General features: G+C 40.4%; 1 protein-coding gene across 1 annotated transcript; it reads right to left on the bottom strand.

Annotated features, from left to right (window-relative positions):
- Positions 1-1,299: 1,299 nt before the first annotated feature.
- On the bottom strand, positions 1,300-27,071 carry ARGLU1 (arginine and glutamate rich 1). The gene is made up of 4 exons (XM_040487098.1): positions 26,508-27,071; positions 18,443-18,668; positions 16,063-16,146; positions 1,300-2,120 (listed from the first exon to the last, which is right to left on the bottom strand). Exons 1-4 carry the CDS (start codon positions 26,852-26,854, stop codon positions 1,956-1,958), a joined length of 822 nt encoding a protein of 273 aa, XP_040343032.1. The 5' UTR covers positions 26,855-27,071; the 3' UTR covers positions 1,300-1,955.
- Between the last annotated feature and the right edge of the window lie 655 nt (positions 27,072-27,726).

Genomic DNA, 27,726 nt, shown 5'->3' with positions numbered 1-27,726 from the left:
CACAGGAACAATTTCAATATCTGATGCGAATCTCCCGCAGCCAGCAGATATGGCGGGGTGTCACTAAGCAACTTACTGTGATTTCACACCATATGTGGCAGTAAGAGATTTTCAAAAAATTAAAAGGCACGCATAAGCTAATTTAAAAATGTAAGTCCAGGCTACTCTCTTAGATACAATGTTTGTAACACTTGTAGAGCAAAACAATTTTTAAATAAACATTTCCCAAAACTTGAATATACAACCTAAGAACAATGGATCTGCACCAAAAAAAAAAAAAAAAAAAAAGTTACATTAAAAAAAAAAATCATGAAATAGAGCTAACCTATATTTAAAGGCTAAAAAAGGATTCATAAAGCAACCTATATTCTTTAGGTAAATAAAGTGAATGTTTTAGAGTAATAGGTATCATAAGTCAGTTCTCACTACAGTTCATGCCTACTTAAAATTCTATCTTTAAAGATATTTAAACTGATAATATTGTTCCTTACCACAAAAGACTCACTGAAGAGCTCAAACTAAAGCAATAGCATTTTTCTTAGCATGCACACACAAAATAATCTACCATTTAGGCATCTCATTAACTTCTGTTTTCACTTTGAAAGACTGATCAAACGGTCTCAAAAATATTGGAGAACATGTTCTCTACTTTGAAGACATGTTTATGCAGCTCAGGTAGCATTTTTAGATCCATATCCTTGTCTTGAATAAATGTTTTAATACCAGTAGACTTAAACATACGTAGATAACTGAGGCAGATTCTAGTGTATTAAGAGTCATCCGTAAGGTATCACATGCAAAAACAAAAACTTGTAAGAAGTTTAAATGTGTTTGTCCCAAAAATAAACGTGCAGGCACCCTACATCAAAGAGGATTTGACTACCTTAGCCTTTAGTCAAGGTATAAAGCTAAGTTCTTTCTGATGGCCCACTTTGAAAATAATCTAAGGTTCTATACATTTTTAGAAGCATTTTTCTTGCCTTCATTAAGTATAATTTGTGATCGTAGTATTTTATATCCTAAAACAGAGGCACAGGATTGAGAATTTAAATCTTTTTCTGGGTGCTCTTTCTTAAAGGTAATACTGACGTCTTAATTGCCGTAGCAGCATAAGTTAGGTATTTGTAAAAATAGCCATTAAATACTAATACGTGAGGATATTTAATGTACATATAAATCCTATTTTAAAAGTATGAGGAAATATAGCATGGTTCTAGGATTCCTAAATTGTTGACCATCAAAAAGTAAACCACCCTCTTTAAGACTTAACAGAACTTTAAAAAAAATTGCTTCAACATATGAATTTAAGACTTTACTTTATTCAGCAAAATCATTTATTTACACAATGGGGAATGCTGGTTTGATTTTGTCAATGAAATAAAAACAAACTGAACAGAGACAATACTGAACTGTATATATAGTTTGTGCCAGAGCTGACCAACTGTTTCCTTACCTGTATCAGGAGCATCAAGGACACTGGTTTAACAATACACCACACAGGTCCAGTAACACCCTGGGAGCTTCCAATGCAATTACCAACTTTTTCTTTTTTTATAAATATATAAAAAAACAAAAAGTCAGCAAAACCAGCATTATGACGTAATAGACAGAGTAGAACTCTGAAGTCAATGGGTCAGTAAAAACCTTATCAGACCATCCAGTTTACCAAGTGATCTGCTCTCCTTCAGACCATACTACAGAATCCAAACAGATGAAAAATAGATCCCTCTTTAGAAGACAGCAATGATCTGATAAGGATTTGACTTAATGGAAGTTAAGGGGGGAAAAGGAATGCAGAGCAGAGCCCCTATTAGAACAAGCTAACTTTTCCAGATTTTCCAAATTAAAAAAAAAAAACAAAAAACAAAAACAAAACAAAACAAAAACCACTTCAACATGAAGCTACCATACAAAGTTTTTCCATTTTTCTTTGTAAAAAGTTCAGAGTTTGCAATTTAATCCTGTGTTTTTAGTGAGAAGGACAGTTTGGGCCTGGACTTCCCTTTGCCCAGGATAATTTTTTGTTCTTCTTTTTGTTGACGTTGTCGCTCTTGTTCTAGTTTCATCCTTTCCTCATGAATCTTTCTTTGTTCTTCAACAATTCTCAACTGTTCCTCAGCCTGAAAGTTAAAAGTAAACATTAAAACTTCCAAGAATTTCAGGTCTTCCATTAGTAATATTGGGAAATCAGGTGACACAGGAACATACGTACTACAGTATGCTTAATAAAACTCACCCAAAAAGTGATAAAGGAAAAATTATAGTGGAATTAGAAAAGAACTCCTTATTAATTCTTCCTATTCTTTCTTTTTATGAAAAATATATTTAAAAATTGTAGAAAAGCACTTGCACATTTTGAAAATGGAAATTTCTAAAAATCGTATCTCGAAACCAGTATAGATTTTGTCCTAGTACCTGTTTTTATCCACATCTTCAGTGAATCAGATTAAGATTGTCAATTATGAACAAAGGCACCGGTTTCTTCAAACGGTTAAGTTCTCTACCAATTACTAGAACTAGATTTGTAATTAGAAAGACATATAAAAAAGTTACACGAGGGACACCTGGGTGGCTTAGTCAGTTAGGCATCTGTCTCTTGATTTCAGCTCAGGTCATAATCTCATGGTAGTTGAGTTCTTGGCTGAAAGCTCAGAGCCTGCTTGGGATCCCCCACTCCCGCCTCTCCCGTTTGCATGCTTGCTCTCAAAAAAAATAATAAATACACTTAAAAAACAAGTTATAGGAGGGGTGCCTGGGTGACTCAGTTGGTTAAGCGTCCCACTCTTGGTTTCAGCTCAGGTCATCATCTTGCAGTTTGAGTTTAGGCGTCGAGTTAGGCTCTGTGCTGACAGTGCGGAGCCTGCTTGGAATTCTCTCTCTCAAAAGAAATAAATAAGCTCAAAAAAAAAAAAAAAGTTACAGGGGAAAAAAAAACAAACCTCTACTGGGGCTACATTATATCGTCAATATGCAATCAAGAAATACTAAAGACCCCTTTCTCTGGAGTGAAAAAAATTAAATACCCTTTTCACCCGCTGATTATAACACGCTTTTTGGTTTCAAATGGACACTGGAATAATTAACTTTTGTGGTGACTTCAACTCCTTCAGTCTTAAGTAACCAACTCCCTTCCTGTGTTGTCTATACGTTTCCCCTCTTTACCAAAAAATTCCAGCCATTCCAATTCTCCCTCCTCATGGTCTCTCTCCTTCAGGTCTACTTCCTTACTCCCCCCCATCCCCCAGGTGCAAGTCTACCCCTCCAGCACAAGGGACATTAGGCCATGTGTGCTGGTGACTCCGGTGGTCACGAATGGGAGAGTGGCTCCTGGCATTTAGTGGGTAGAGGACAGGCATGCCAGTAAACATCCTACCACGCACAGGTCAGCCCCCCACAGCAATTATCCACTCCCAAATGTTAAAGTGGCCAAGGTTGAGAAAACCTGCTCTAACCCTTTGAGTTTTTAAATCTCAGTGATCACTGTGGTCCCTTCTTTCCTATTTGATCTTCATCCTAAAACACTCACTGCATCCTGTGAATGCTTTCCTATTTCCAAAGTCAAGTCTTAAAGTCACTACTTCTGTCTCCATTATTCTACTAAAATTATTTTCTAGATGGTCAGAAACTCCATTCTCAATGACTTCCTTATTCATTCTCCTGTTCACTTGAAGTCTTTTAAAATTTTTTTCTCTTCCCACATATTCTTTCATACAAAATACAGTGGTTGAAAACATACATTAAGGCTCCAGGTATCTGTGGCTCAGTTAAGTGTTTGACTCTTGATTTTGGCTCAGGTCAAGATCTCCTGGTTCCTGAGATAGGGCTCCGCACTGACAGCATGGGGCCTGCTTGGGATTCTCTCCCTCTCTGCCCCATGCATGTGCACGCTCTCTCCGTCTCCAACTGAACATTTTTTTTTTTTAAAAACAAAATATTTAAGGCTCTCCACCCTGATCAGTTCTGTTTGTTTCCACTGATAGGTTTTTTTTATTCTGAAATAGTAACATTCAATGTGACTGAATTACAGGCTTTTCAGCAGAAGACCGGAAAGATGATGGACTCTGGTATGCAGCATAGAATGTTAAAAAAAAAAAAAAAAAAAAAAAAAAAAAAAAACCTGACATTTAAATACATAAGTAACACAAAGAGGTTTGTTTTACTTTAAGATGGTATGGGTGTAGACTAAAAGGCAGAAGATAGATGGTGGGACAAATCCACTGAAATCAAGTGAAGGGCAAATGGGAGGAAGATCAGAATTAAAAGGTGGGAATTTGGGGGCACCTGGCTGGCTCAGTCAGTTAAGTGTCTGACTTCAGCTCAAGTCACGATCTCACAGTTTGTGGGTTCAAGCCCCGTGTCAGGCTCTGTGCTCACAGCTCGGAGCCTGGAGCCTGCTTCAGATTCTGTGCCTCCCTCCCTCTCTGCCCCTCCCCCGTTTGCACTCTCTCTCTAAAATAAACAAACATTAAAAAAATAAAAAATAAATTAAAAAGTGGGAATTGGGTCAGTAGGCAAGATGGAAAATCCAATGGAGAGGTGAAACAGATCTCTCTTTCAGACCTTTTCCCTAAGCTCCGTTTCTTAAGCTACAGCACACTACAGGACAGAGAGAGAGCTCTTCAACATGTCCAAGATTTAGAATCCTCAAAACTAACCCTAAAATAAATCAGCCCTCTCTACTACCTTCTCTATTGCAACCCATATTCTGTAGCTTTATCCTGTCTTCCCCGACACAAGCAAATAGCCAACCAGTTTGTTAATCCTCCCCTTATATTCTTTTCCATTACGTTCTCTCATCTAGAGCCTGTCCTCCATTTCAACTGCCACCACACCAGCACAGGGCCCCACATCTTCTTAGAGACCTGAAATGGTTTCCTCATTCCCAGTCTTTGCCCTTCATCCACCATCCACCCTACAGAACACTACCAGTTTTGGGAACATCTTTCTGTTCTCTCATGCTCCCAAGTGATCTCCACCAGGTGTGGAATATGGCCTAACTTCCCCAATTAGCACACTATTTAAGACGTTCTATAATCTGGCTCCAACTGTGTGTCTGCTAGTATGTCAAAATTATGCTTGCTTTCTATCTTGCCTCCGCTTCTCCTATACTCCTGCCATTCTCTCCTCCTACTGAAGTCCCACCTGTACATCCATCTCAAATCTCCACTTTTGTGCTTAGACTTTCACTGATGATTACAAGAGAAAAGAATTACCTACTTCTGTTCATCCTCAGTAATAAATTCATATGCCAATTACTTTGCCCAATTTTAACAAATCATCACACATTTGGGGTAAGAGCCTGGCAAGTACAATTCAATCAAAGAATAGTAAAGAATCTTACTTTGTGTCCATGTGCTTGGGAAACCCTTACCAATATAAACACCCAGATTCACTGCTGCCTATGGTTCTAACTCAGCCCTCAACGAAGCAGATTAGATCCTTAAAGAGCGAAGAGTTTGAACATCACAGCTTCACCCTTAAGAGAAATCTAATTAAAATTACACGCTATTTTTCACTGTATCATATTGACAAATTCAAAAGTGAAATACGAAATACTAGCTTATGAAGAGTACTATGGCACTACTTACCAAAATTTTATCTTCATAATACTTTTACCCAGAAAATTAATTTTCTGGAATATCCTATAAATAACACTTGCAAACATGCTAAATTGAACAAGGTTTTTTAATGCAACATAGCTTGCTCAAGACTGGAGAAATCCAAAATTTCCAAATATGGGACTATTAAATTATGCAAAATCTATGTAACAGACACTGTGCAGGGGCACCTGGGTGGCTCAGTTGGCCAAGTGTCAAATTCCTGATTTTGTCTCAGGTCATGATCTCACAGTCATGAGATCAAGCCGAGGCTCCGAGCTGGGGTGGGAGCCTGCTTAAGATTCTCTCTCCTTCTGTCCCTCCCCCACTCACGAGAGCACTTGCCCACTCTCAAAAAAAACACTGTGTGGTTAACAAAAAAAACACAAAAATAGGAATCCCTACATACTGAAATGGAAAACCCCCCAAGTTATACTGTTAAGTAAGAACAGCAAAGTCCCAAATAGTTATGTATAGTATGCTATTTCTCTGCAAAAAGGGGAGAATAAAAATACATGTGTTTGTATCTGCCAAAATATGCATGTTAAACTCTGGAAAAATAGACAAAAACCATAATTGAATATATATTTTGGAGATGGGAATGAAAAGTAGGTGGATGGGGAAAAAAGAGAACCATTTATTTTTCTAAAAAATAAATCTGAATGATGTGATCACATACCTAAATTAAAATGAACAAGATTTTTAAACTAGTTTCCTTCATTAACAGGAAATACTGATTCTGCACTGAAATTGACTTTATTTTTTAATGTTAATTTATTCTTGAGAGAAAGAGAGACAGAGCACAAGTCGGGGAGGGGCAGAGAGAGAGGGAGACACAGAATCCGAAGCAGGCTCCAGGCTCTGAGCCGTGAGCACAGAGCCCTACCCAGGGCTCGAACTCATGAGTCACGAGATCATGACCTGAACCAAAATCCCAGACTGTGCCACCACCCAGGCACCAATGAAATTAGACTGGGTAAAGAAAGTTTCAATGTCATCCAGGTTTACAAATACAGGAGACGGAAGTGCATGTGTGCAGAAGAGGGGCTGCAGTCTCTCTGGTTCTCCCTTAGTGCTGAGCATATAGTGCCTACTGGAAGTACCTGATAATGAAATGACTTTTAAAAATGAAGTGAGCAGGTGAATATCCTGTCTTTACATTCAAATGTTTATACTTTGTTCCACTATAGCTTTAAACTAAGCATAAATATTATTCAATTACACCATAGCAAAATCAAACCAAACAAAAAAACCAAAAAAAAAAAACCAAAACCAAAAAAACTAGTCAAGCAAAACCCAAAACCATCAATTTTAATATAGTGGTTCTCAAATGATGAAAAACTGGTTTCCTACCCCATCCATCTGTGAGGTTTGACCCTACACCTTATTTGCTAGGTATTCTAAACCCTAGCCCCCTCTGCAATCTGATATGCCATTTCCTTCCCAATGCCCCTGGAATATCCACTACTCCTCCACCCTTCTGTTGTTTCAAATGCATGCAAAAGAAAGAACTATTCCGGGGGGGGCGGGGGGATGTACACGTGTATTCATACAGAAAAACAATACCGAGCTCTCCTACAAGGATTACACATGGATGTCATGGAGGCCCAAGAGAAAGCCAACATCCACCATACTAGAGCCATGAAAAGAGGGTGGGCCTTCTTAGCCATTAAGTCCAGGACCCTCACAAAGGTGGCTTTCAACCCTGTACCTCACTGGGAAGAGTGACGGGTGAGATAAAATACATAAAAGCAAAGTATACCATTCTAGAAGAGTCTATTACCCCTTCCAGTACCTTTTGTTCCCCCTTCTTCTACCCAGAGGTCCCAGTGTCCTTATTACAATTGCACCTTTCTAAGCATCCCCCACCTACACGGTCTCTAACTGTACATTGGGGTGATCCCTAGCAGCAGTTTTTCAGCAAATAAGGATGCTGAAATCTACTAAAAATACATACGAAATTTTATGAAATCTTAAAAATACAGAGAGAGAATTACTTGTTATCAGCAGTGATTACGGGAATGACAGGCAAGAATGAAAAAATATTACGATTAGGAAATCATGCCACCACTCAGAAATGTGGATTTCTGCATTTTAAACTTCCCAGACACACATCCTGTTAAACTCTGCCATTTGTAACTTTAATTCTGTGACTCATCTTCACCCCTGTAACAAGTGTAATGTTTATCCCACTTTAGATAAACAATGCATAAAAAAAATATTAAAAAGAAATTTGAAGTAATTAATTCTGACCCTTAACAAATTACGGATCAGTAAAGTTTTCCAAAATTATTAACGTACAAGGTTAAAAAAAATAACATACCAGGATTTTTTAAAAAAAGTAATCCCCCCCCCCCCCCCGCATGGCAATTTGGTTATTCTGTTACCTAATGTTTACAGTGTATGCTATAGGATATTGTTAGCTATCATATAAAGAGAATTCGTATCACTCCTTCTAGCCCCTTTCCTTTGCAATTCCTCAGTTGCTACACCTTTATAATCTTAAATATATTTTTGGAACGTCAACATTACAGAGCATCTCCCAAGATCCCGTATTACTTAAAAGTGGACACAACTGCTTCAAGAGGGAACTGATAGCCGAGACTGGTATGGGATACTCGACACAAAAATCAGTGTCCTCCAGGGCTCAGCAGAGACCACTCTAAGAATACTGCCCAAACACCAATCTCGTACCTTCAGGATTTTAGTATTTGTGTCCTAACGTGAACTCATCCAGATGTGGTTCTTTTAATCTTCCATACCCTAAGTTCTCTTTTCTTTCAAGTCAGTGCTTCTGTCTGCCTTGGTCACTCATTCCCTTTTGTGGAGGTTTTCTCAAGTGCCTGCTGATACCTGGCTGTCAGCATGAGATCTTCTCTGGTCCCCACACCACATTTTCTCCTCTTCTTTCTCCTCTTCCTCCCTCCGGGCACTTTTATCGCTCAACCAGGTTTACTCTCCTTACAGTTTCTCCTGCCACCTTACCAATTCCAGGCCCATCTTCTGACAGGCTTTCAGTGGGTTTCTGGTTGACTTTCTGTCCTTCACTCACACTATATAAGGCCAATTCAGTAATATCCAGAACATTTTCCAAATACTGTTGCCCAAAATACACTAACACACTCTTAAATGAGCTTTTTACCTTATCAGTTGAAAACAAGCCTCTCCCTGACTAAACATTGACATTTACATTTGGCGCCATGCCGTCCCTGTCTCTCTTAAAACGTGTAAATACATCACTATTAACTGCATATATCACTCAGTCCTGTGCTCTCTCAACTTAGATGAGCTCACTCTACTTACTATAAATGCCCCATTCCTTTTCCATTTGTATTAGTTTCCTGTAACCACTGTAACAAATTACCACAAACTGGATAGCTTAAGAGAACAGAAATTTACTCTGGGAGCAAAGGAGTCCAAAGTCAGTGTCACTGGAACTAAACGTGTGGACAGGGCCACCTTCTGTGGACAGGGCCTTCCTTCTGTAGGCTCTCGGAGGGAATCTGTTCCTGGCCTCTTCAAGGCTGCCAGGGTTTCTTGGCTTGTCTATGCACTGCTCCAATCTTCAAATTTCTCTCTGTGCTGTCCTCAAGTCACCTTCTCCTATACGAGTGGAGTCTGCTGGGAGTCTGCGAGCCCTTCATCACGGTGTCCTCCCCATGTCCTTTTCGGTCCAAGTTGGCAGTGTTTCTGCTGACACAGCATCCTCACAAACCCTGCGGGTCTCCCAAATCTGGCAGGCCACTGGACAAGATGCTCCCCAACAGATCTTTCCTGGATAATCTCATTTACTCCTGGTGTCTGCTACTAAAGTGCCTGAAGGAACTTATGAGTCACAGGCATAATCTCTTCAGCCCTAGCAAATGGTTGTCCAGCCACAGCCTTGGCTTTGTTTGCAGTTTTTTAACAGGAAGCCTCCTGACTTTATAGCATCTTTTGTAATCTAGATGGGCTGAAATTTTCTCCAAACATCAACTGCTCATTCCATTTTACTTATCTGTTCTTTCCTCTATCTGTTCTTGAACTTTACTATCAACAGCCAGGGGAAGAAATCAGACTGTACCTTCAACACTTCACTTAGAAATACCTTAGTTAAATATGCCAGTTCAACACGGAGAAGTTCCACCTTCCACACAATTGTAGGACACTACCAGGTTTCCTACCACTATACAGCGAGGACCGCCTTCCCTCTAGTTTAAAGTAACATCCTCTTCCTCTGCTTCTGAGCCTTAACCAGAAGCACCTTTAAAGTCCCTATTTCTACCAACGGTCTTTTTTAAGGCCGTCCAGGCATTTTCTATCATGTGCCTCAGAATTCTTCCAAACTTTAACTGTCCAACTCCAAAACTACTTCCATATTTTTAGTAATCAACTGGGTAGGTCCAGACAACATAAAACTATTCTGGAGGCCAGAAGTTCGAAATCAGGATCCCTGGTCCAAAATCAAAGTGTCAGCAAGGCCCGCTCCATTAGGAGGCTCTAGATTGAGAGTCTATTCCTTGCTTCTTCCAGCTCCTGGTGGCTGCCAGGATTCCCTGTCTCCTGACCACATCACGCCAATCTTCAAGGCCAGAATCTTCAAAGCTCTCTCTGCCTTCCTCTTACAATGGTTATGTGGAATGGCTTTTAGGGCATAGTGGATAAACTCCCCAAGATTTTTAACTTAATCATACCCACAAAGACTCTTTTTTTGGGACCACACAGGTAACTAGTGTTACTAAAGTAACAGGAGATCAGGACACAGAATACACAAATAGCTTTGTGTATGTGGGGGGGGGGGGGGGGGGGGGGGGGGGGAGGAGCGCAGGGAGGTATTTTCCAGAGATATCTCTTAATTGCAAAGCGAGCTCTGGTTTACTTTAAGTATGTGGAACACATTTCACATATAATCAACTTCCAAACATGGTACAATTTTTTCATTTCTCAAAAGAGAGAGGTACAAAGCGTTAAGCATGATGAACATAGTAAATCTCCTTATTTGGCAAGTGGGTAAGGAAAAACTATTTTTTTCTTTGTTAATTTGAGAGAGAGAGAAAGAGATCGAGTAAGTGCGCGTGCAAAGGGGAGGGGCAGAGAGAGAATTCCAAGCAGGCTCCATGGTCAGCATGCAGCCAGATGCAGGGCTCAATCCCACCATCCTGGGATCATGACCAGAGCCGAAATCAAGAGTCAGACACTCAACCAACTGAGCCACCCAAGCGCCACAAAGAAACTGTTTTTAATATTAAAGAGAGGAAATACACTGTAGATCTCAAACTTATGATTTGCATATATTTTAAAAATTCCAAACAATGTTTCCCAGTTAAAATCAATTTTTCCTTTTTATCAGCATGTTTATAATTTTATTAGAAACTGTCCGTCTGACTCTTATTATAGTTTCAGTATTTACTCACAAATTAACCAGATTACATTTGACTACCACTTTCATTCACCCACGGATAGTCTGAGGGTCATGTTTTTCCTACTGCTCTAGCCTCCTGCAGGGACACTGAATTCCACAGCAACATCTATCGCTTTTCTTAGTATATTTCCCTTTCTAAATAAGTAGGATTCATACACATTTCAGAATAATATCTGGGCTTTTCCCAGGCACATCACAAAAAACTTTTGTGAAGAGGAGTAAAAAAAAATTTTTTTAGTACTATTTTTAACATTTTTAAAAAACATTAAAAATCTCCATTGTACTAACAACACCCTTTCAAATATCTGAAGACAGTGGTGCACTGCCAATAGTCAGGCAGAACTAGATACCAATCTGCCAAAAAGCCAAGTCCAGGCAAGCCAAGACACGTGTCAATTCTTCCTTGATTTTATTCATCAAGCATGTCTACTGGTTAATATGCTTTTGCCTCTTTTTGGACAGATAAAATCAAATATCTTGACAAACAATTTGGAACGGATGTGAGCAAAAACTACTGGTCTAGAGTACCTAACATGAATTCTACATGAGAGAACCCATGGGGCTAAGCTAATACATTCCTTATTACAGTCATTACTGTGATCAATCTTTGAACTTTTGTCATAAGGACCTACTTAAAAGTTAGTCAAAGTGTGGTTTAAATTTACTTTCTCTACTAATTATTTTTATGTGATCATGAAAGTGATGTATGTTAGTTGTAGAAAATATAGAAACTAGAGAAAAGTATAAAGTTACATGTAAGTGTACCAATTACAGATAACGATTCTTAGCATTTTTTTCCCATCTACTAAACCGTGCAAATATACTTTTCAAATTAGCAGGATCATAATGTACACGTAAGTTCTGCATTTAGCTACTTCCCCTGGATTAACAAATACTTTGACTAAAGAAAAACCAACTATATAAGTAATCTAAAAACCTGTGAAATTTTCACTATTCTAAATAATAAAGGGAAAAGTTTTTTTTCTTTATTAGTTTACTTGTATCTGATTCACTTTTCTCAAGATAAAATTCTTAGACACAGAATTAAAGGCTCCTGATATTTACTGATTCACTGTTATTTTCTAAAATGGTCACAGCCATTTAAATTCCCCAAATCACCACATAAAAAGGTCCCTTTATACCTTATCCTTGCCAACAGTTGGTGCTAATGAGGGAAAAAAAGTCTTTTTCTACTGGTATTTAGCATTAGAGGAAAAGAAAGGGGGGGAGGAGAGTCCTTTGTTTTGCTACATTGTCAAGAATTTATGAAGGCACTTTTCCATTCCATTTGTGTGAGTGAATTCTCTTTTAAGTCTCTTTTCTTTTTCTATTAGGGAGCTGGTCTTCTTTACTGACTTCTAAGAAATCCTTGTATTATTCTTTCAAGATTACAATGTTTAAGAAATACCCTTTGGGGAACCTTCTCTCCCCACCCTCCTTTAATCTGTTTTCGAGGGGCGCCTGGGTGGCGCAGTCGGTTAAGCGTCCGACTTCAGCCAGGTCACGATCTCGTGGTCCGGGAGTTCGAGCCCCGCGTCAGGCTCTGGGCTGATGGCTCAGAGCCTGGAGCCTGTTTCCGATTCTGTGTCTCCCTCTCTCTCTGCCCCTCCCCCGTTCATGCTCTGTCTCTCTCTGTCCCAGAAATAAATAAACGTTGAAAAAAAAAAATTTTTTTTTTAAAAAATCTGCTTTCGAACCTCATCTACCATCACTTACCTCTCACCACCTTCTTGACTACACAAAAAGCTGGTTCACTGCTCTGGCCCATCCCACTATCCCAAGAGCACCTACACACTCTTGCCTTTATTCTAAGGCCCCAAAAGGCCTTTTCCCTGCTTCATTTCCTCACACTCCTGTCCCCATCGTAAGTGCAATTTCTAACTATCCACGGAGGCCCAGCTCACACGATCTCTTCCAGGAAGGTTCCCAGGTCTCCCTAGAGACCTGGGCAATGATGTCAATTATCACACATCACCCGTTGAACTACTTAGTATTTTCATATTATTAACTTTTCTTGGAATTGTCCTTGTCTCCACAATAAGTACATTAAATACTTTAAGAGAACTTAACATCTTATCAATTGCTTTTTACACCTAACAAATTCTCAATATGGATTATGGATTGGCTGCTCCCTCTTCTCCCCTTGCCTTCTAGAAGCTAAGAATGCATCCCATTCTTCTTGCTATACCATGAACCGGTCCACATTTCTAGCATATTTATTAGGTCATAAAAACAAACAGAACTGTTGCTTCAACAAGATAAACCAGCACTACTGACACACTCAGGAAAAGTCCCGTGCCATCTACAACATGGGCATATTTCCCTAAGTACCTATTCTTTTAAAAAGAATATATTCCAGTAGTATCTCCCAATAAATGTGTGAAAAGATGAAAGAACTTGCTGAAAACTGAGAGGATGAGAAATGGACAAGAACGAAAGTCTCCGTACGCTCCTGGCATCTTTATGCAGTAACATTCTGTCTTTTCCTACACAAAGGATGTGCTAGTTTCCCTGCAATAGATGATGCCCAACAGAAACAAATAAAAATTTTCTCCAACACTGACAATTATTTCTCGAGCTTCCAACATTATCGTGCACAGGAAACAAATGAGTTATGTGCAAATTCTTACCAAACAGTCTCAAATGCAAACTCTTTTTTTCTCCAAGATATCTTTTCACGAAAGTTGTACTGAGAACATGCAATGCACAGTCTATTCTGCCAAATCCCAATGTTCCAGAACAGTGCTGGTCTAGGTATGATCCATGAATCAGCAATAGTCTGCAAACCATAATGGATCCATAACAAGATATGTAGAAACCAGGAGTGTTTTAGAAGCTTTTATAGCCACTTGATGTCATTTTTCTAGTAATTCATCTTAATTGTATTTTGCAAACATAGTCTGAGACAAATCAGGATTAAAAGACAAAAACAAAAACTGGCCAATTACCACCACCTGAGAAGCACTGCTCTAGAATAAGCTTGCTGATCTTTTCCCAGTAAGGACACACCAAAAGTTATGTTTTTATGGTTTGTGTGTGGGTAAACAAAGAAAACTGCCAAAAGAAATATAAAGCGCCAAGTTTCCCTAGGCACCAGACAGCTACCTCGGGGATCAGAAGGGATCCTGGCAGGGCATAAGCGGAGGAACTCTGTTCTAGGAGTCATAATCCGGCATTCCAGGCCACCCAAAACCGAAGTCACCATGCTATCCAATCTCTTACCATGGTCTAAGAGGGATTCACCCCACTTCGTGATGCCGATACAACATTTTCAATACCAGCTATACTGTTCCACCCTTCTGGAAACATCCAGGCCCTACAAACCACACTATATTTACCTTTCAAAAAAGCTCAACGTTCAAGACTCAAATGAAGGTTCGTACTTTCCATCTTCCTTCTTCCTACCTGAACTGAGATTTTCTTCTTAGCATCACTAAAAAAGCACGATCACGTACTCATTAATGAGCAGGTAGGGACAGACCTCAGAATGACTCCTCATCCATTTCACTTTCATAGTGCTTGCTCTACCTTAACAGATTTTAAGGCCTTTTCATTGGGAAAGGCAGGATTAAGTCCCTCCCTTTCACTATGACCTTTACAATAACCAGGATGGCGATGTGCATGAAGAATCCTGGTGTCATCCTCATTAAGTCGCTTAGTTACTTACTTAAGTTGCATTAAGTTACTGATATTTCCAGTACTGGCTTTTATCTGGGGCATACCACCTCTTAAAAGATTATGCCTTAGAACCAACTGGACCATAGTTTTAACTTTTTACATTCTTATCAATTACGGGACACATTACTTACGATCCTCCTTCACCTCTACTCTCATTGGGATCCACTGTCAATTAATTACTTAGACCAACTCAGATCTTTTTGTGCCTTTATAAACAGTCACAAAATTTGTTTTTTCTAAACCACTTAACGAGAGCTTACAACTTGCTTTTATCCTTCATGTGACAGTATGACTTCGCAGCAAATGTCTTCTCAACACATTTCTAAGTAAACAAAACTTTTCTAAGATGTCTAGAAGCAAGAGTCCCTCCTGGGTCATGTCTCCATTCCTGGGCACGAACTAGCACTCATTCTCCGTTCATCCTAAGTAACTTCCCTTCCACCTGATTTAGATTCTTACTTCAAAGTAGAATTCCTATATGCCACTTTCATGAGGCAAAGAAAGTTTTTCCTTTAATGCCTGTCTCTTCCTTTTGTTTCCTGGATTTTTTTGTATCCACAGTCATTTCATTCTGTTTTCTTCCTCATACTGAGACTGCTTCAGAATATACATTTCTAATGGAAATCCCTAGGCCACCCAAAACTTTATCCTACTTCTTTATTCTACTTTAAGTGCCAGTCTGTGCTAAAAATAAAGAAACATAACAAACAAAAACCTCTGGATTTTTGTACTAAAAGAAAAAAAAAAGAATTGGAAGGGAAAAGCAGAAACAATCACAGATTAGTATTTTTCTATTTTCAAAAGATGACCTCAATGTTCTTACACTGGCTTCTTCACTAATATTTCCAAATTGTTCCTCACCCCTGTTTAGATCCGTGTGTCATAATTACTTAAGTCTCTGTATTCCTTGCTGGATTACAAACTTGGAATAGGAAAAATAGCTTATGAGTCTGGCACACTATCAAATACAGACTCCCTACATACTATACCCAGTCACTGGGTGGGAACAAGGTCACTCATGTGAAGTGAAATGCTGCGTTTGAGTTTAAATACTTCCAAGCTTTTGTTTTTACTATCCACTGAGAAAAAATGTAAATGAGGTGAAGAGAGAAAAACTCTGGGACTGGGGATAGTACAATTCTCCCAGGAGCCCTGTTTTAAATGCAAATTTCAGAATGTTCTCCAGAGTTACTAGAATCTCTGGATTGCCCCCAGATGGATTCCTCTGGAAGACACTAGCTAAAATCTCATGAACCATTCCTGCTCTTGCCTCAAATCCCTGCAAACAGCCCTGAAGACTAAAAAAAATGTGTCCATGATAAAGCACAAAATCATCCCACAAAATCTGAAGCAGCAAAGCAAATAAAAAATGCTTTTCATACATACCAGTTTGGCTTGTGCTTCTGCAATTTTTCGGTTATTCTCTTCCAGTATTCGCTCTAGCTCCTCACGTTTTGCACGTTCTTCCTCCTAAAGGGGAGGACATGTTAAGATGTTAGAAAAACAAAATGTTTATTTTTACTGATAAATATTTACTAATCTTCCTCTGAACTTTTTTGAGCTGACTTAGAGGGCAGCTTTATAGCTACCTTCTGTCTGACAAATGATAAACTGTGCAGCCACTAAAATTTGTTTCTAGCACTAAATTTAAATCATCCCTCCCAGTCCAAACAGCAACCGACTAAACCCTCCCTAATGATAGTTTCCTGGCAATTATTACTAATACTTTAATATCACACAAATCAACAAGGACAACTACAAAACTGGATAGTATTTACCAAATTAAAAAAATAATATATAAAATATAAATAAAGTGAATATTTGTCTCACCAATTATGTATACCTACGTATTCTTTACCTATACTCCTTTAATCAGCATTAAAAGTTGAATATTTACTGTCTTGTCCAGTGTCCTGCAGAGTGTGCTCCTCGGCTGCCATACGCGCCAGCTTCCTCTTTAAAATGATTTGTACTGTTAGCTTGGCAATACCTGCATCAGCAGCTCAACCATTTATAAAGAAACAACATACAAGGAAGGCTGAGCTGAGGAATGCAGATGTTTATGGTAAGAAGGAACAAAAAATGTAATTCATCATTCCTAAGGCAAACAATTAATAAGAAAAATACATTTACTGTTAGTGAAAAATACAAATGGTAATCCATACTTCATGGAACTAAGGGCTTCTTCCATGGGGAAAATGGACTTAACATTCAGATGTTGACAATTTCTAAAGGCAGCTTATCTTGTCATCTACAGTCTGAACTGAAATTCAGGAATCCAGGGGGTGCATGGTCCGGAAATAAAATTCTGTAATTTATTTTTTATTGGAGAATTTAATGAGATTTTATAATGCAAACTATATGAAGATTGCTTGATGGTTTGGGCAGTGTTCAGATCACAGCATACATATTCAAATGATTTTAATATTTGGAAAGACTGTCAGAGGGTTGTGTCCGTGTAAAAAAAAATTGTTAATACGAAACAAAAAGCAAATGAAGAGAAAAAAATCTTCCTATGATTAATAACTCGCTACAAGACAGCACCATTACTCCAAAATTATCTCCATTATTAAAAGCACTGATATAAGTAAAATTTCATACATTCAATTGCACAGTCTGTGATAGCTACCAAATATAGACACGTGTATCTAAAGACAGCACAAGGGAGAATGCACTTGAAAAGCTAAGCTTACTGGAAAACAAGAGAGATTTAGTATGATGCCAACTTGCCCATACTAATGCCAAGATTAACAATGATATGAGACATATATTTTGAGTCAAATATTTAAGTTCGAGAAAATAGAACCACAGGATTTTCTATGGCACGCACCAATGGAATTCGTATTCATTACACAAACTATGTCAAGGGACACTCAGCACTGTAAAGTAATTTGCCTTGAGTGTTTCAGTGACTTTCAACAAGTTTTAGGAACCTGGAGTAATCAGTGCAAATAAGCCATAAAGCTTCAGTAGCAAATTACTGTCTCACAGAAAGACATTTTCAACTTCTGCTCCAGCTGCTGATAAAACAAATCATGTGTTTAGCTTGACTCCAGACAAGGACAACCTGTTCCTTCATAACTCTCTAGAGAAAAAAAGGAGTTGTTAGTAGATACTAAAAAAAGTGGATGAATACTCTGGACATTTTTCCTAAAAAGATTCTTTGAAACACATTAGGAAAATGGAGGGAGGGCCTTATGATCAGAATGCCAGAATTAGTCCATTGTGTTGAAGCAGGATTTGGGGGAGGGGGTGAGGGATAAAAGAAGGAAAAAAAGAAGAGCAAGAAAACCTATTTATCAAAAGCAGGTGCTGTCACTCAATGTTAGGCCCTGCTCTTTGTAATCTGACTGAAGGCAAAAAGCCTCTCACAGTCTAGGCAGTAAGAATGATAAACAGAAAAGAAGAATACGTAACCACAGGTGGATTTTTAACCTTTTCCCTTTACCACTCCCTGTCTCCCGCCACCCTCCCAAAAAAGAATGTAAGTCCTGCAGCCATGGCAAAAGTTTCAAACACTTCTCAAATATGTAAGCCAGTTCCGTTAAATCAAAAAGTATCCTTGAATACGTTTTATGAAAGTAACTTTTAGATGTCAGTCAGCACTTCTGAACAGGCTAAAAAATTAACTTTCGCAGCAATGTTAAGTTTAGATGAGAAAGGAATTAGTCTGTATTCCATCTCTTTCTGAACTGAGCAGGAGGCACACCCAACACTGAAAGTTTTGCCATGGACTGTCTCTACTTTCCAAACGACCGAGCGTTACCTCTCTGGCTTTTTGTGCTGCAAGCTCAGCTTGTCTCTGTCGCTCGAGTTCTTCGAGCAACTGCTTTTCCATGATGCGCTTGGCTTCCTCCACCCTTCGGAGAACTTCTCGCTCAATTTCATCCTTCCTTTTCTCCAATTCTTCCTCTACCCTTTTGGCCACTAATTCTTCCACTCTTCGTGCTGTTTCTTCCTCGATGAGTTTTTCTTCTATTTCCTGCTGCCGACTAGCACACAAAGTAGAAAAAAGTGACTTAGATGACAGAAGTAAACGTAAGAATTAAAACTAGTTATACGTCTGTAAAACATTCAGCCTGATTCTATGATTTTATAATTCATCTGAGTGCAACACTCAAGGAAATACTAGATACCAAGATGTTCAGGGATACAGAAAGAAACTCGAACAAATATGAAATCATGTTTTTGTTAGCTTTCACTTTCTAAATCCAAAATGACTCAACAAAGAGTTTAATTCATTAGTTTTAATTTAAGAACTGTTAAGAAATCTGAAACAAGAAGTCTACTTTTTGTTACCAACTTTATAACGAAAGGACAAAGTGCATGGATTTACTCATTTGCCAATGCACTCAGTCTAAGGGTTGAGCTTCAAGAGAAGTCAGGAGAAAATACTATGTAGCAAGCAATTCAGACTAAGTTCATCCCCTGCCCCCCACTAGCAAAATCAGAAGAAATACAGACTCAAAGAGATTCAGACTGTGAAGGCAATGAAGCTTTTTCTGAAAATACAGACCAACTTAATTCAGGTTCTGAACCTAATACCTTTCAGCGTACCTTCTTTCTTTGGTTAATTTTTAATTAAAAGCTCTTCAAGATGTGGGAGGGTAGATGAAAATATATTGCCAATTCTAATAAAAAGTTTAATGACGCATGATACGGTTTAAATTATTTTAATCCCATCTAGATATTATAAACCAACTTATTTACTCAAAATCAAATTCTGCACTGAAAATACTGACATTTATCAAGGCACTGTAGTGGACACCATGTACATTTTATACCAATGACATCCAATATGGGCTACTGGAAAATTTCATTGTACATATGTAGCTCACTGTATTGAGACAATAATTTGTACTGAATTAATAATAAATTCAGAGGCTCTGGAAGTATATCTAAATCCTAAGAGGCCAATTTATTATTATTAATGCTTCAACTTTCTCACAGCCCATGAAATTAAATACAACCTGTAACCTTTATATCTTTTGATGACTCATAAATATGTATGAGCCAGTCATTCAATTTACGTGTTTAGTAAAGACTTTATAGTGTCTAAGTGACCTTTAAACACCCCAATCCACTTCAACTAAACTGTATTTTGGGGGTGGGGGGGAATTCAATTCCCACTCAAGTGCTTTTATTCTCAACTCCTGTTACTTATTCACAGTGATACCATACTAACAGCAATGTATCTTTAACATTCTGATTCATTTCAGTTTCTGCATTTATAACCTCTTATGTTTTTCTGACAAGGAGATAGTAACTACTTGAAAAAGCACAATTATTTATTCTAGGTTCCAGACATATGCATCCCATTCTGAAGACTCTGTTGCCTGTTTCTTAAATATTTCCTCCCAACACTAAATTATTGATTTTTATTTAAAAAGATACAAAAGCCTAACATATACTCTAAACAATGCTCCTTTCCCTATTCAATACCTTCGAATAAAATACAGTTTAAGGTAGTTTCAATAAGCCTTTACCTATAGCAGCTCAATAAAAGAGAATAGTTATCTATCCCAACACTAAAATGAACTGCCAGACATACCTCAAGGAAACCAGGCAGGGATTTTAGTGGAAATTAAACTACATTTCAAATATAAAAATTTTGTTTCTTTACCTCATCCAAAGAGAAAAATATTAGGCTGAAAGAAGCCTGATAACTGTCAAACCTAGATGATGGGTGTATTAACGTCATAATATTCTTTCCACTTTTGTAGAAGTTGGAAAGTTTACACAATGCAAATTTTAAAAGTATACACCACTCACCACAAACAAACTTTTGCTAGTAAATGTAAAGGAGCCTAAGAAGAAGTTCTCTTTTAAGATGTCAAAAATGGTGCAATTCAACTCTAAGGACAACGTAAAACAGTTTCAGTTAAAACAGTTCAAAGTAAAAAGCAGAGAGAAGAATGGAATAAGGCTTTAGGTTAGCTCATCGCTAGAAAAGTCGCCAAATAACTTAGGAATTTTGGAAAGATGGAAGAGACCTGATACATATTCAGGGTTTTTTGTCAAGCAGTCTGTAAGTAATAGCAATAGCACAATGGCTAATGGGGTCACATTTCTGGATTTAGTATGGAGAAAATAAGCCTAAATAAATTCAGTTTATTACTTACAGCAAAAGCCAGATCAGCACAGTGTCAGCTGTTTCTGGTCCCACTCATGGACACCAAACCAGAGGGGACAGGTGACATGCAATACAGGCATAGGCAGTGGGCTGTATTGCTGCTAAGGAGTCAATTCTAAGGGCAGCTCAGCGGTTTTATAGCCCAGAGGGGAGGGCAAGTGGAAAGTCCCAAGCTCAAATGAAACTGAGAGGATGAGAAAAGGCCTCGTGGAGTTTCTCACAAGGCTGCTTATCTCCCTTTGTTCCTGGAGGAAGCACAGGACACACCACTGTGACTGTAATTAAGCCTTGCTGCTGTGTTCCACGTGGAGACAGGCAAGGTCAGGGCACCACAGCAGAACTGTTCCCCTACAAGTATTATCAACAATATAATTTTTTGTTGTTGCTGCTATTCTTAGTAGCAACAATCAGAAAAAAAAATTTTAAGTGATTTTTCAGATTTAGCACTGAAAAAGTTACTCTCAATGACGCTTCAATTCCCCTCTCCCCACATTGAATTCAGAAAAACAATGGGCACATGTACAAGTGAATTAAGCAGTTCATCTTTACTGTCTACAAGTTTATTATCATTATCAATGATAAAGAGGTAGAAGGCTAACTTTCACCAGGGGCACTGAAACTTTCTTGGGGAAAAAAAAAAACAAATACTTTTGCTCATTAGTATCTTATAAAAAACATTTCATGTCACTGCCTATCCACTCCTTAAAACTTTAAGATTTATTTATTTGAGAGAGAGAGAGAAAGAGAGAGAGAGGGAGGGAGGGAGAGACAGAATATGGGTGTGTGAGCAGGGGAGGGGCAGAGGGAGAGAGGGAGAGAGGGAGAGAGAGAGAGAAAATCCCAAATCCCAAGCAAACTCCGCGCTGCCAGAACAAAGCCCATCGTGGGGCCTGAACCCAAGAACCATGACCTGGGCCGAAATCAAGAGTCAGATGCTTAACTGACTGAGCCACCCAGGTGCTCTACTCCTTAAAACTTTTGCCATAGGAGTTGTCACTTTCCTGATGTTCTTTAGTGGCTCTAATCTCTTCCTCGGGCTCCTCTGCTCAATGTATTCCCTTGCCAAGAATTTGTGCCAATGTTGAAAGGGCTGAATCACAATCTTCAAGATTTCGATGGTGGTATGTATAACACTAGGTCCCCATTTTTTCCATGCCTCCATGCTTTCAGGTATTTTAAAAACTCCAGTCACCACCAACTTTAAAACGGTAACTATTAAAACAGTAAGGACCCAGCAATACAGCACTGTCAAACCAGAGTATGACTCTGAACATGGCAAATGGCAATATTATTTAAAACATTATACAGAAATATTTTAACGTGTATGAACTCAACCCTAGGAGTTTCCTTCTAGGAAGTGCTTCATAACATCACAGCAAACAGCATTAATTCAGTACTGAATAGGCACCAAATACTGTGCCAACAGCTTTATACACCATGTCATCAGTTACACCTCTGATGATTCCCAAGGCATAGGAATACTTTACTAGCTGGGCTCCAGGTCACTGCATTTTGCTAAGAGAGGACTCCTAACCTAGGTAGACTCCAAAGCTCATGATCTAAGACCTATAGTACCCTACAAAGGCAAAGGCATGCAATAATATTTACCCAAATCATTTAAAAAATTTATAAATTTCTTATCAACATCAGCTAGATCTTATGCCCTTATCCTTTGTCTTAAAGCCCTAAGTGTCCCCGAAATACAGTTCCGCATACTGAATTTGCTCATAGAAGCTGTTCTCTACTCTTACAATGAGCTCGTCAAGTACTCTAAGGATCACTCATATAGATCCCAGTTCAGCTTAGATACTTTAATTCAGAAGGCTCTCAACCTGTCATGCAATTGAACACTAAGCATATTGAAACCTAGATTATAACAGGCTACAGTAAATTATTATAGCATTAACATTTTCCGGATTTGCTGCAAGTTATTTTACAACTGCCTATTTTTTCAACATGCACAGTGAATACAACATGCACAAAGCCATTTCAAAAGAATACATATGAAAATGATAAGGAGAGAGAAACACACTAAATGGTTGGGACACAGGGAAGAGGCAGAACTTCTGAATTCAATTTTGAAACATGTGAACTAGCTATTCAGAAATGAGAAAAAAAAATTTAATGCTAAGGTCTACCTTTTACCATATTAATATAACTCGTAAGAGCACTTCATAAACTCACCAGGCACAATCTGGCTGCATTTCGTAAATTATATCACATGATGTACGGAGGCCCATTATATGCCAAGTATGTCTAGATACTTTAAATGTGCCATTTTTTTTTAAATGTTTCATTTTTGAGAGAGAGAGAGAGAAAGAGAGAGTGTGAGCGGGGGAGAGGCAGAGAGACAGAGAGACACAGACTCTGAAGCAGGCTTCGGGCCCGGAGCTGGCAGCACAGAGCTGGATGCAGGGCTCAAACCCGTGAACTGCGAGATCATGACCTGAGCCGAAGTCGGACGCTTAACGACTGAGCCACCCAGGCGCCTCATAAATGTGTGATTTCTAATCTTCATAACGAAGACCAGTATCTTCATTTCACAAATAAGAAATCAAGCTTACAGGTACGTGATTTATTCAAGGCTTCACAATTATAAACAGCAAAGCAATCTGGTTTCCATTATTACCACAAAATTAGTTAAGCCCAACAGAGTATTCAAATTTTGCAGTCTCTCCCCTCCCACAGACCCTTTTCCAGGTACAGGGACACTATGCTCTCTGTTGTCTTCTCTGCTTCCAGCAAGCACTGGTTTCTTCCAACAAACATTCCCTAAGGTCCTCTCAGTCCAGTAAGCCAACTGCTTTTTTGCCTTCACACGCTACCTGGGTCGTTCTATCTACTCTCAAGGTTTCCTCCTCAAGGCTTCAGTCTCCCATATCAAACTCGCATAAACTCACTATACCCAAGTGTTAAAGTGCCCACAGTGGAAGTGCCAGTTGAAACTCCCCTCGACCGTTCCCTGTCCGCTATCAGGTTTCTGCCGTTTTAACCACCGTCTGCCACACAAATAGTTCCTTAAACATTTGGTGCCCGACGTGCAATAGCTACAATATAAACACGAGAACCAATATTAATGCTTTATTTCCCTTACGCTCCAATCCAGTTTTATTTGCACTGTTTCCTAAATCTGTCCTTTCCCATTCCAACAACCGCCCCCTCACTACTCCTGTGTGGTCTTACTGTAACTAGTTATCTATCCTACACAGCATTCAGTGCTGTTTTGGGGGGGTGGGGAGGGAGAGAAAAAAAGAGCTCATCCCATTTACCTCCTCAAAACGTTTCCTGTTTCTAGGATGAAATCCAAGCTCCTTAACATGACTCCTTTATAAGATTCTCAGCCTCTGTTTACCTCCCCTGACTAAAGAGACTCCATAATGTTAGTACTTATAGAACTTCCCGTGTTTTACCTCACTTGTAAGCCATTCAGCCCCCCTCCCTCCCTTTACTCTGGCAAGGGCTGAAGGGACTCTGTTTTGGTCCACATGTACCTTCCTATGCCTTGCCGGACAATCTCATTTCTATCTACCACCCATTCCTTAGGAGGACGAAGGTGTTTACCCATCTGAGATGCTTCCTTCTTAAAGTCACATCACTATCACTGAATTTACCACACTATTATTACGTACCCACTTAGCAGTCTTTAAGCTTCTTGGAGAGGGATCAATTATCTTTATCTCAGCAGCACCTAGCACAGTGCCTGGCACTTATTAATTGCTCGAACCGTATTAGCTGAATGAGACCTGTAGACACACAACTACTTAGGCCCATTTCCAAGGCTCTAAAACCTAGGTCTTTCCATGGTTTCCTTTGTGTTCTATCTAAGACATTACACCGTACTGAGGAGTACCTACTGCATGGCACACAGAATTCAGTGTACAGGTGGCTGCTCGCTTTGCCCCTCTTCCCTTCATAAATGCTAATGGTAATCTGCTGCTTCTGCCAACTTGCAACTATACAGCTCTCCTATTTTCTCTTTTAATCCCTGGTTTCTGTCCCTGCTATTCATGTGCAGCTTGCTAAACACCTCTAATTATTCTCTGCATACCAAGTTCCCTTTTATTTTTCCTACAAGTCATAGCTTTTTAGAGAATGGCAAATAACTTCTCTTTGGACACCTGTTTTCACGTGGGAAAATTATGTGAGACATGACTTAATTTTTAAAATGTTCATCTGTTGACATTTGAGAGTTCATTTTTACAGTTAAGGATCTTGTTATATACCAGAAAAACCCGGATTCTATATAATCAAGGTTTGTTGCAAAACAATTACTTGTATGTATCTGATGTTAACGTATGTATCACCGACAGCTCTACATAAAGGAAAAATAAAGACACACAGCACATAGCTCTCCAGGTACTGCTTCCTCTGTAATATTAGTCAGTGCCCCAGTCCCATAAATCTTAAAAACTTTGCTCCTTAGAAACACACTCTGCTGGAAAAATCTACATAACGCAAAGACAACTGCAGAAAAATTTAAAGCCCCTAAACAATCAGTACATATATCTGTCTCACAAAATTCAGGTAATTCTCCTACCTCGTGTGCACCTTCTAAACACCGATGGGCTGAGGAAGATGGCCGGTTAAACACAGACAGTTCACATCTAACACTACCTTTCCAACTGGCTTTGAGAAATGAATACCTAGAGCATCAGGGTACTATGGTCTTAAACCAAAACCAAACCCAAACCCTACATTTTAAAAACAAAAGATGATCAATTTGGAATTATTTGTACCTACTCTTGGATCTAAAGATACTTGAGAGGTGACTCTCAGAGATACTTTTACCCCAACAGTATTTCAAGTTGGGGAGCTCACTGTGATCCTGATTTTCCCTACATTAAGTTCCATACGTGAGCAATGCAAAAATAAAAGCAAATATTCAAGTGTCCTCTACCACAAGGGAAAACAAAACGCAGGATTGCACCTACTTTTGCTACACAGGAATATAAAGCCATATAAATGAGAAGTATAAGGACGGAGCAACTTTTGATAAGGATGATGGTTATGCAGGTGAATTCAAGTATCAAAATTCATCGTACTGCAGGCCCAAGGTTTGTGCACTTTATTTTTGCAGCTCAAAAAATAACAAACAAAACCCGAACAGACTCGAAAAAAAAAGAAAAAGAAAAGCAACCGCGACATCTTTAACAAAAGGAACTCACTAACATAAAATGCATCTTTGGCTGTACTGTTGGGACCACCAACAGGGTCTCATTTCCCGAGAAGCCCTGTCAAATCGAAGCCCCGGTACTAGAATGCTCTGGCCAGCTGCAATTTGCATCCCAAGGGTTAATTCTTTCCGGCTCCCCCCCCCCCTCCCCACCAGCGGGCCCCAAACGCTCTCCATCCCTTCTACGGGCTCCCTTATCCCACGCCCTCACTGGCCGAGGCAGCGCCTCTACCCCACTCTGAACTCCACCCCCTACTTCCGGCACTCAGCTCCGCTCTCGCGCCAAAATCGCTTTCTCTGCTCCAAGCCCTTCCTGCGCAAGCCCCGGTATTTCCCAGCCCAGCCAACTCGTGGGTCCGTCCGGCCCCAGGCTCTCCACTCGCGCGGGCTGCAGCCTCTCGGGCAGGTTCCTGCGACCCCTCGACCCACGCCCCCCCCCGCCCCCCTCACGCCCCCACTCGGCCCACCCAGCCCCGCCGGCCCCCACCCGCCAGGCTCCCCGCCCCTCCCCCCGTGGGCGCTCACATTTTTCGCTGCCGCTCGAACTCCGCTTTCTTCTCCTCCTCCTCTCGCTTCTGCTTCTCGTCCAGGCTGCTGCGCTTGCTCACCGTGCGCCCGAAGATGTCGATGCGGTCGGGCGGGGACGAGGCGCGCTCCCGGTCCCGCTCGCGCCGGGACACGGCCGTGTTGGTGGAGCGCGAGCGGGACCGCGACTCCCGCCGCCGGTTCCGTTTACTCTCCCGGGACTTGGAGCGCTTCCGCACGCGCTCCTTGTCCCGAGACCGCGACCGTGACCGGCTCCGCTTCTTGTTGTGTTTGCTGCTCTTGGTGTGTTTGGAGCGGGACGAGCTCCGGCTCCGAGACCGGCCCATCCTTCCGGGCGACGCTGTGACTAACCGCTGGCCTGGGGCCCCGCACGCGTCCCACTGCCCTCGCTTCCGCCTCTGGACGCGGGCTGGGCGTCCTATCGAGGCCGGAGGAAGGAAGGCCGTCGGCCAGCTGACTTTATACCGCTCTCTGAGGTGAACGGCCGCCACGAAGGCCGCCTCCGACGACCAGGCCGCAACGCCAGGAGTTGCTAAGATGGCAGCCGCGGCTGCACCGGCCGCCCTTCCCACAATGCCCCGCGCGGAACGCGCCGCTGCGCGAGCCCCGCCCCCTGACGATTGTTGCCGAAGGCGTAACGAGCGCTTCCGAGCTCACTCGGCTCCTTCCGTCTGCCCCGCGCCGGCCCGACGCTCTCGGGAGCCGTCGTCCCCCAGCTCGCTTTAGTGCCCTTCTGCTTTCCGGTAAGAGGCCAATGCCATAAGAATGAACCTGTCGCGTTTTGGTGAGCATGAAGTCGTGCCTCAGCAGAAACCACTGATTGCATTATTTTCTAGGAGCTGGTTTTGTCAGGCAGCCCTACATTGTATCAGAGTGACTCTGAGCAGATGCCTTGCTTCTCTGAGCTTTTAGCTTCCTCGTTTGTACAGTGAATGTACCCACACTTCACCAAGTGGTTGTGAGGCTTACGGGAGATGACGTGGGCTTTGATGCGTGGAAGCCAGTGCTTGATACGGGGGGGGGGGGGCTCCGTGTGCTTTGCGTTTTGTGAACTGGTGGTCCGTTCTCATTTTGGGGGTGGGGACGCTGAGGTCCATCAGGTAAAGACCTTAGCTGCCCAGAGGGCACAGCTAGCAGGTGGCAGAGCAGGTGTGTGTGTGTGTGTGTGTGTGTGTGTGGTGCGAAGCCCTTGCACATC

This window comes from Herpailurus yagouaroundi, unplaced genomic scaffold (assembly GCF_014898765.1).
Source record: "Herpailurus yagouaroundi ecotype Mexico unplaced genomic scaffold, PumYag 164, whole genome shotgun sequence".
Lineage (NCBI taxonomy): Eukaryota > Metazoa > Chordata > Mammalia > Carnivora > Felidae > Herpailurus > Herpailurus yagouaroundi.
Note: the sequence above shows the minus strand (reverse complement) of the source record. Positions and strands in the feature narration are given on the sequence as shown.

Coding starts and splice junctions, on each gene's coding strand:
- ARGLU1 (XM_040487098.1), bottom strand. CDS start 26,854: ATGGGCCGGTCTCGGAGCCGGAGCTCGTCCCGCTCCAAACACACCAAG. Junction 18,669..26,507: donor TTCGAGCGGCAGCGAAAAAT/GTGAGCGCCCAC, acceptor TTTGTGTGCTAG/TCGGCAGCAGGAAATAGAAG. Junction 16,147..18,442: donor CAGCACAAAAAGCCAGAGAG/GTAACGCTCGGT, acceptor CCTCCCCTTTAG/GAGGAAGAACGTGCAAAACG.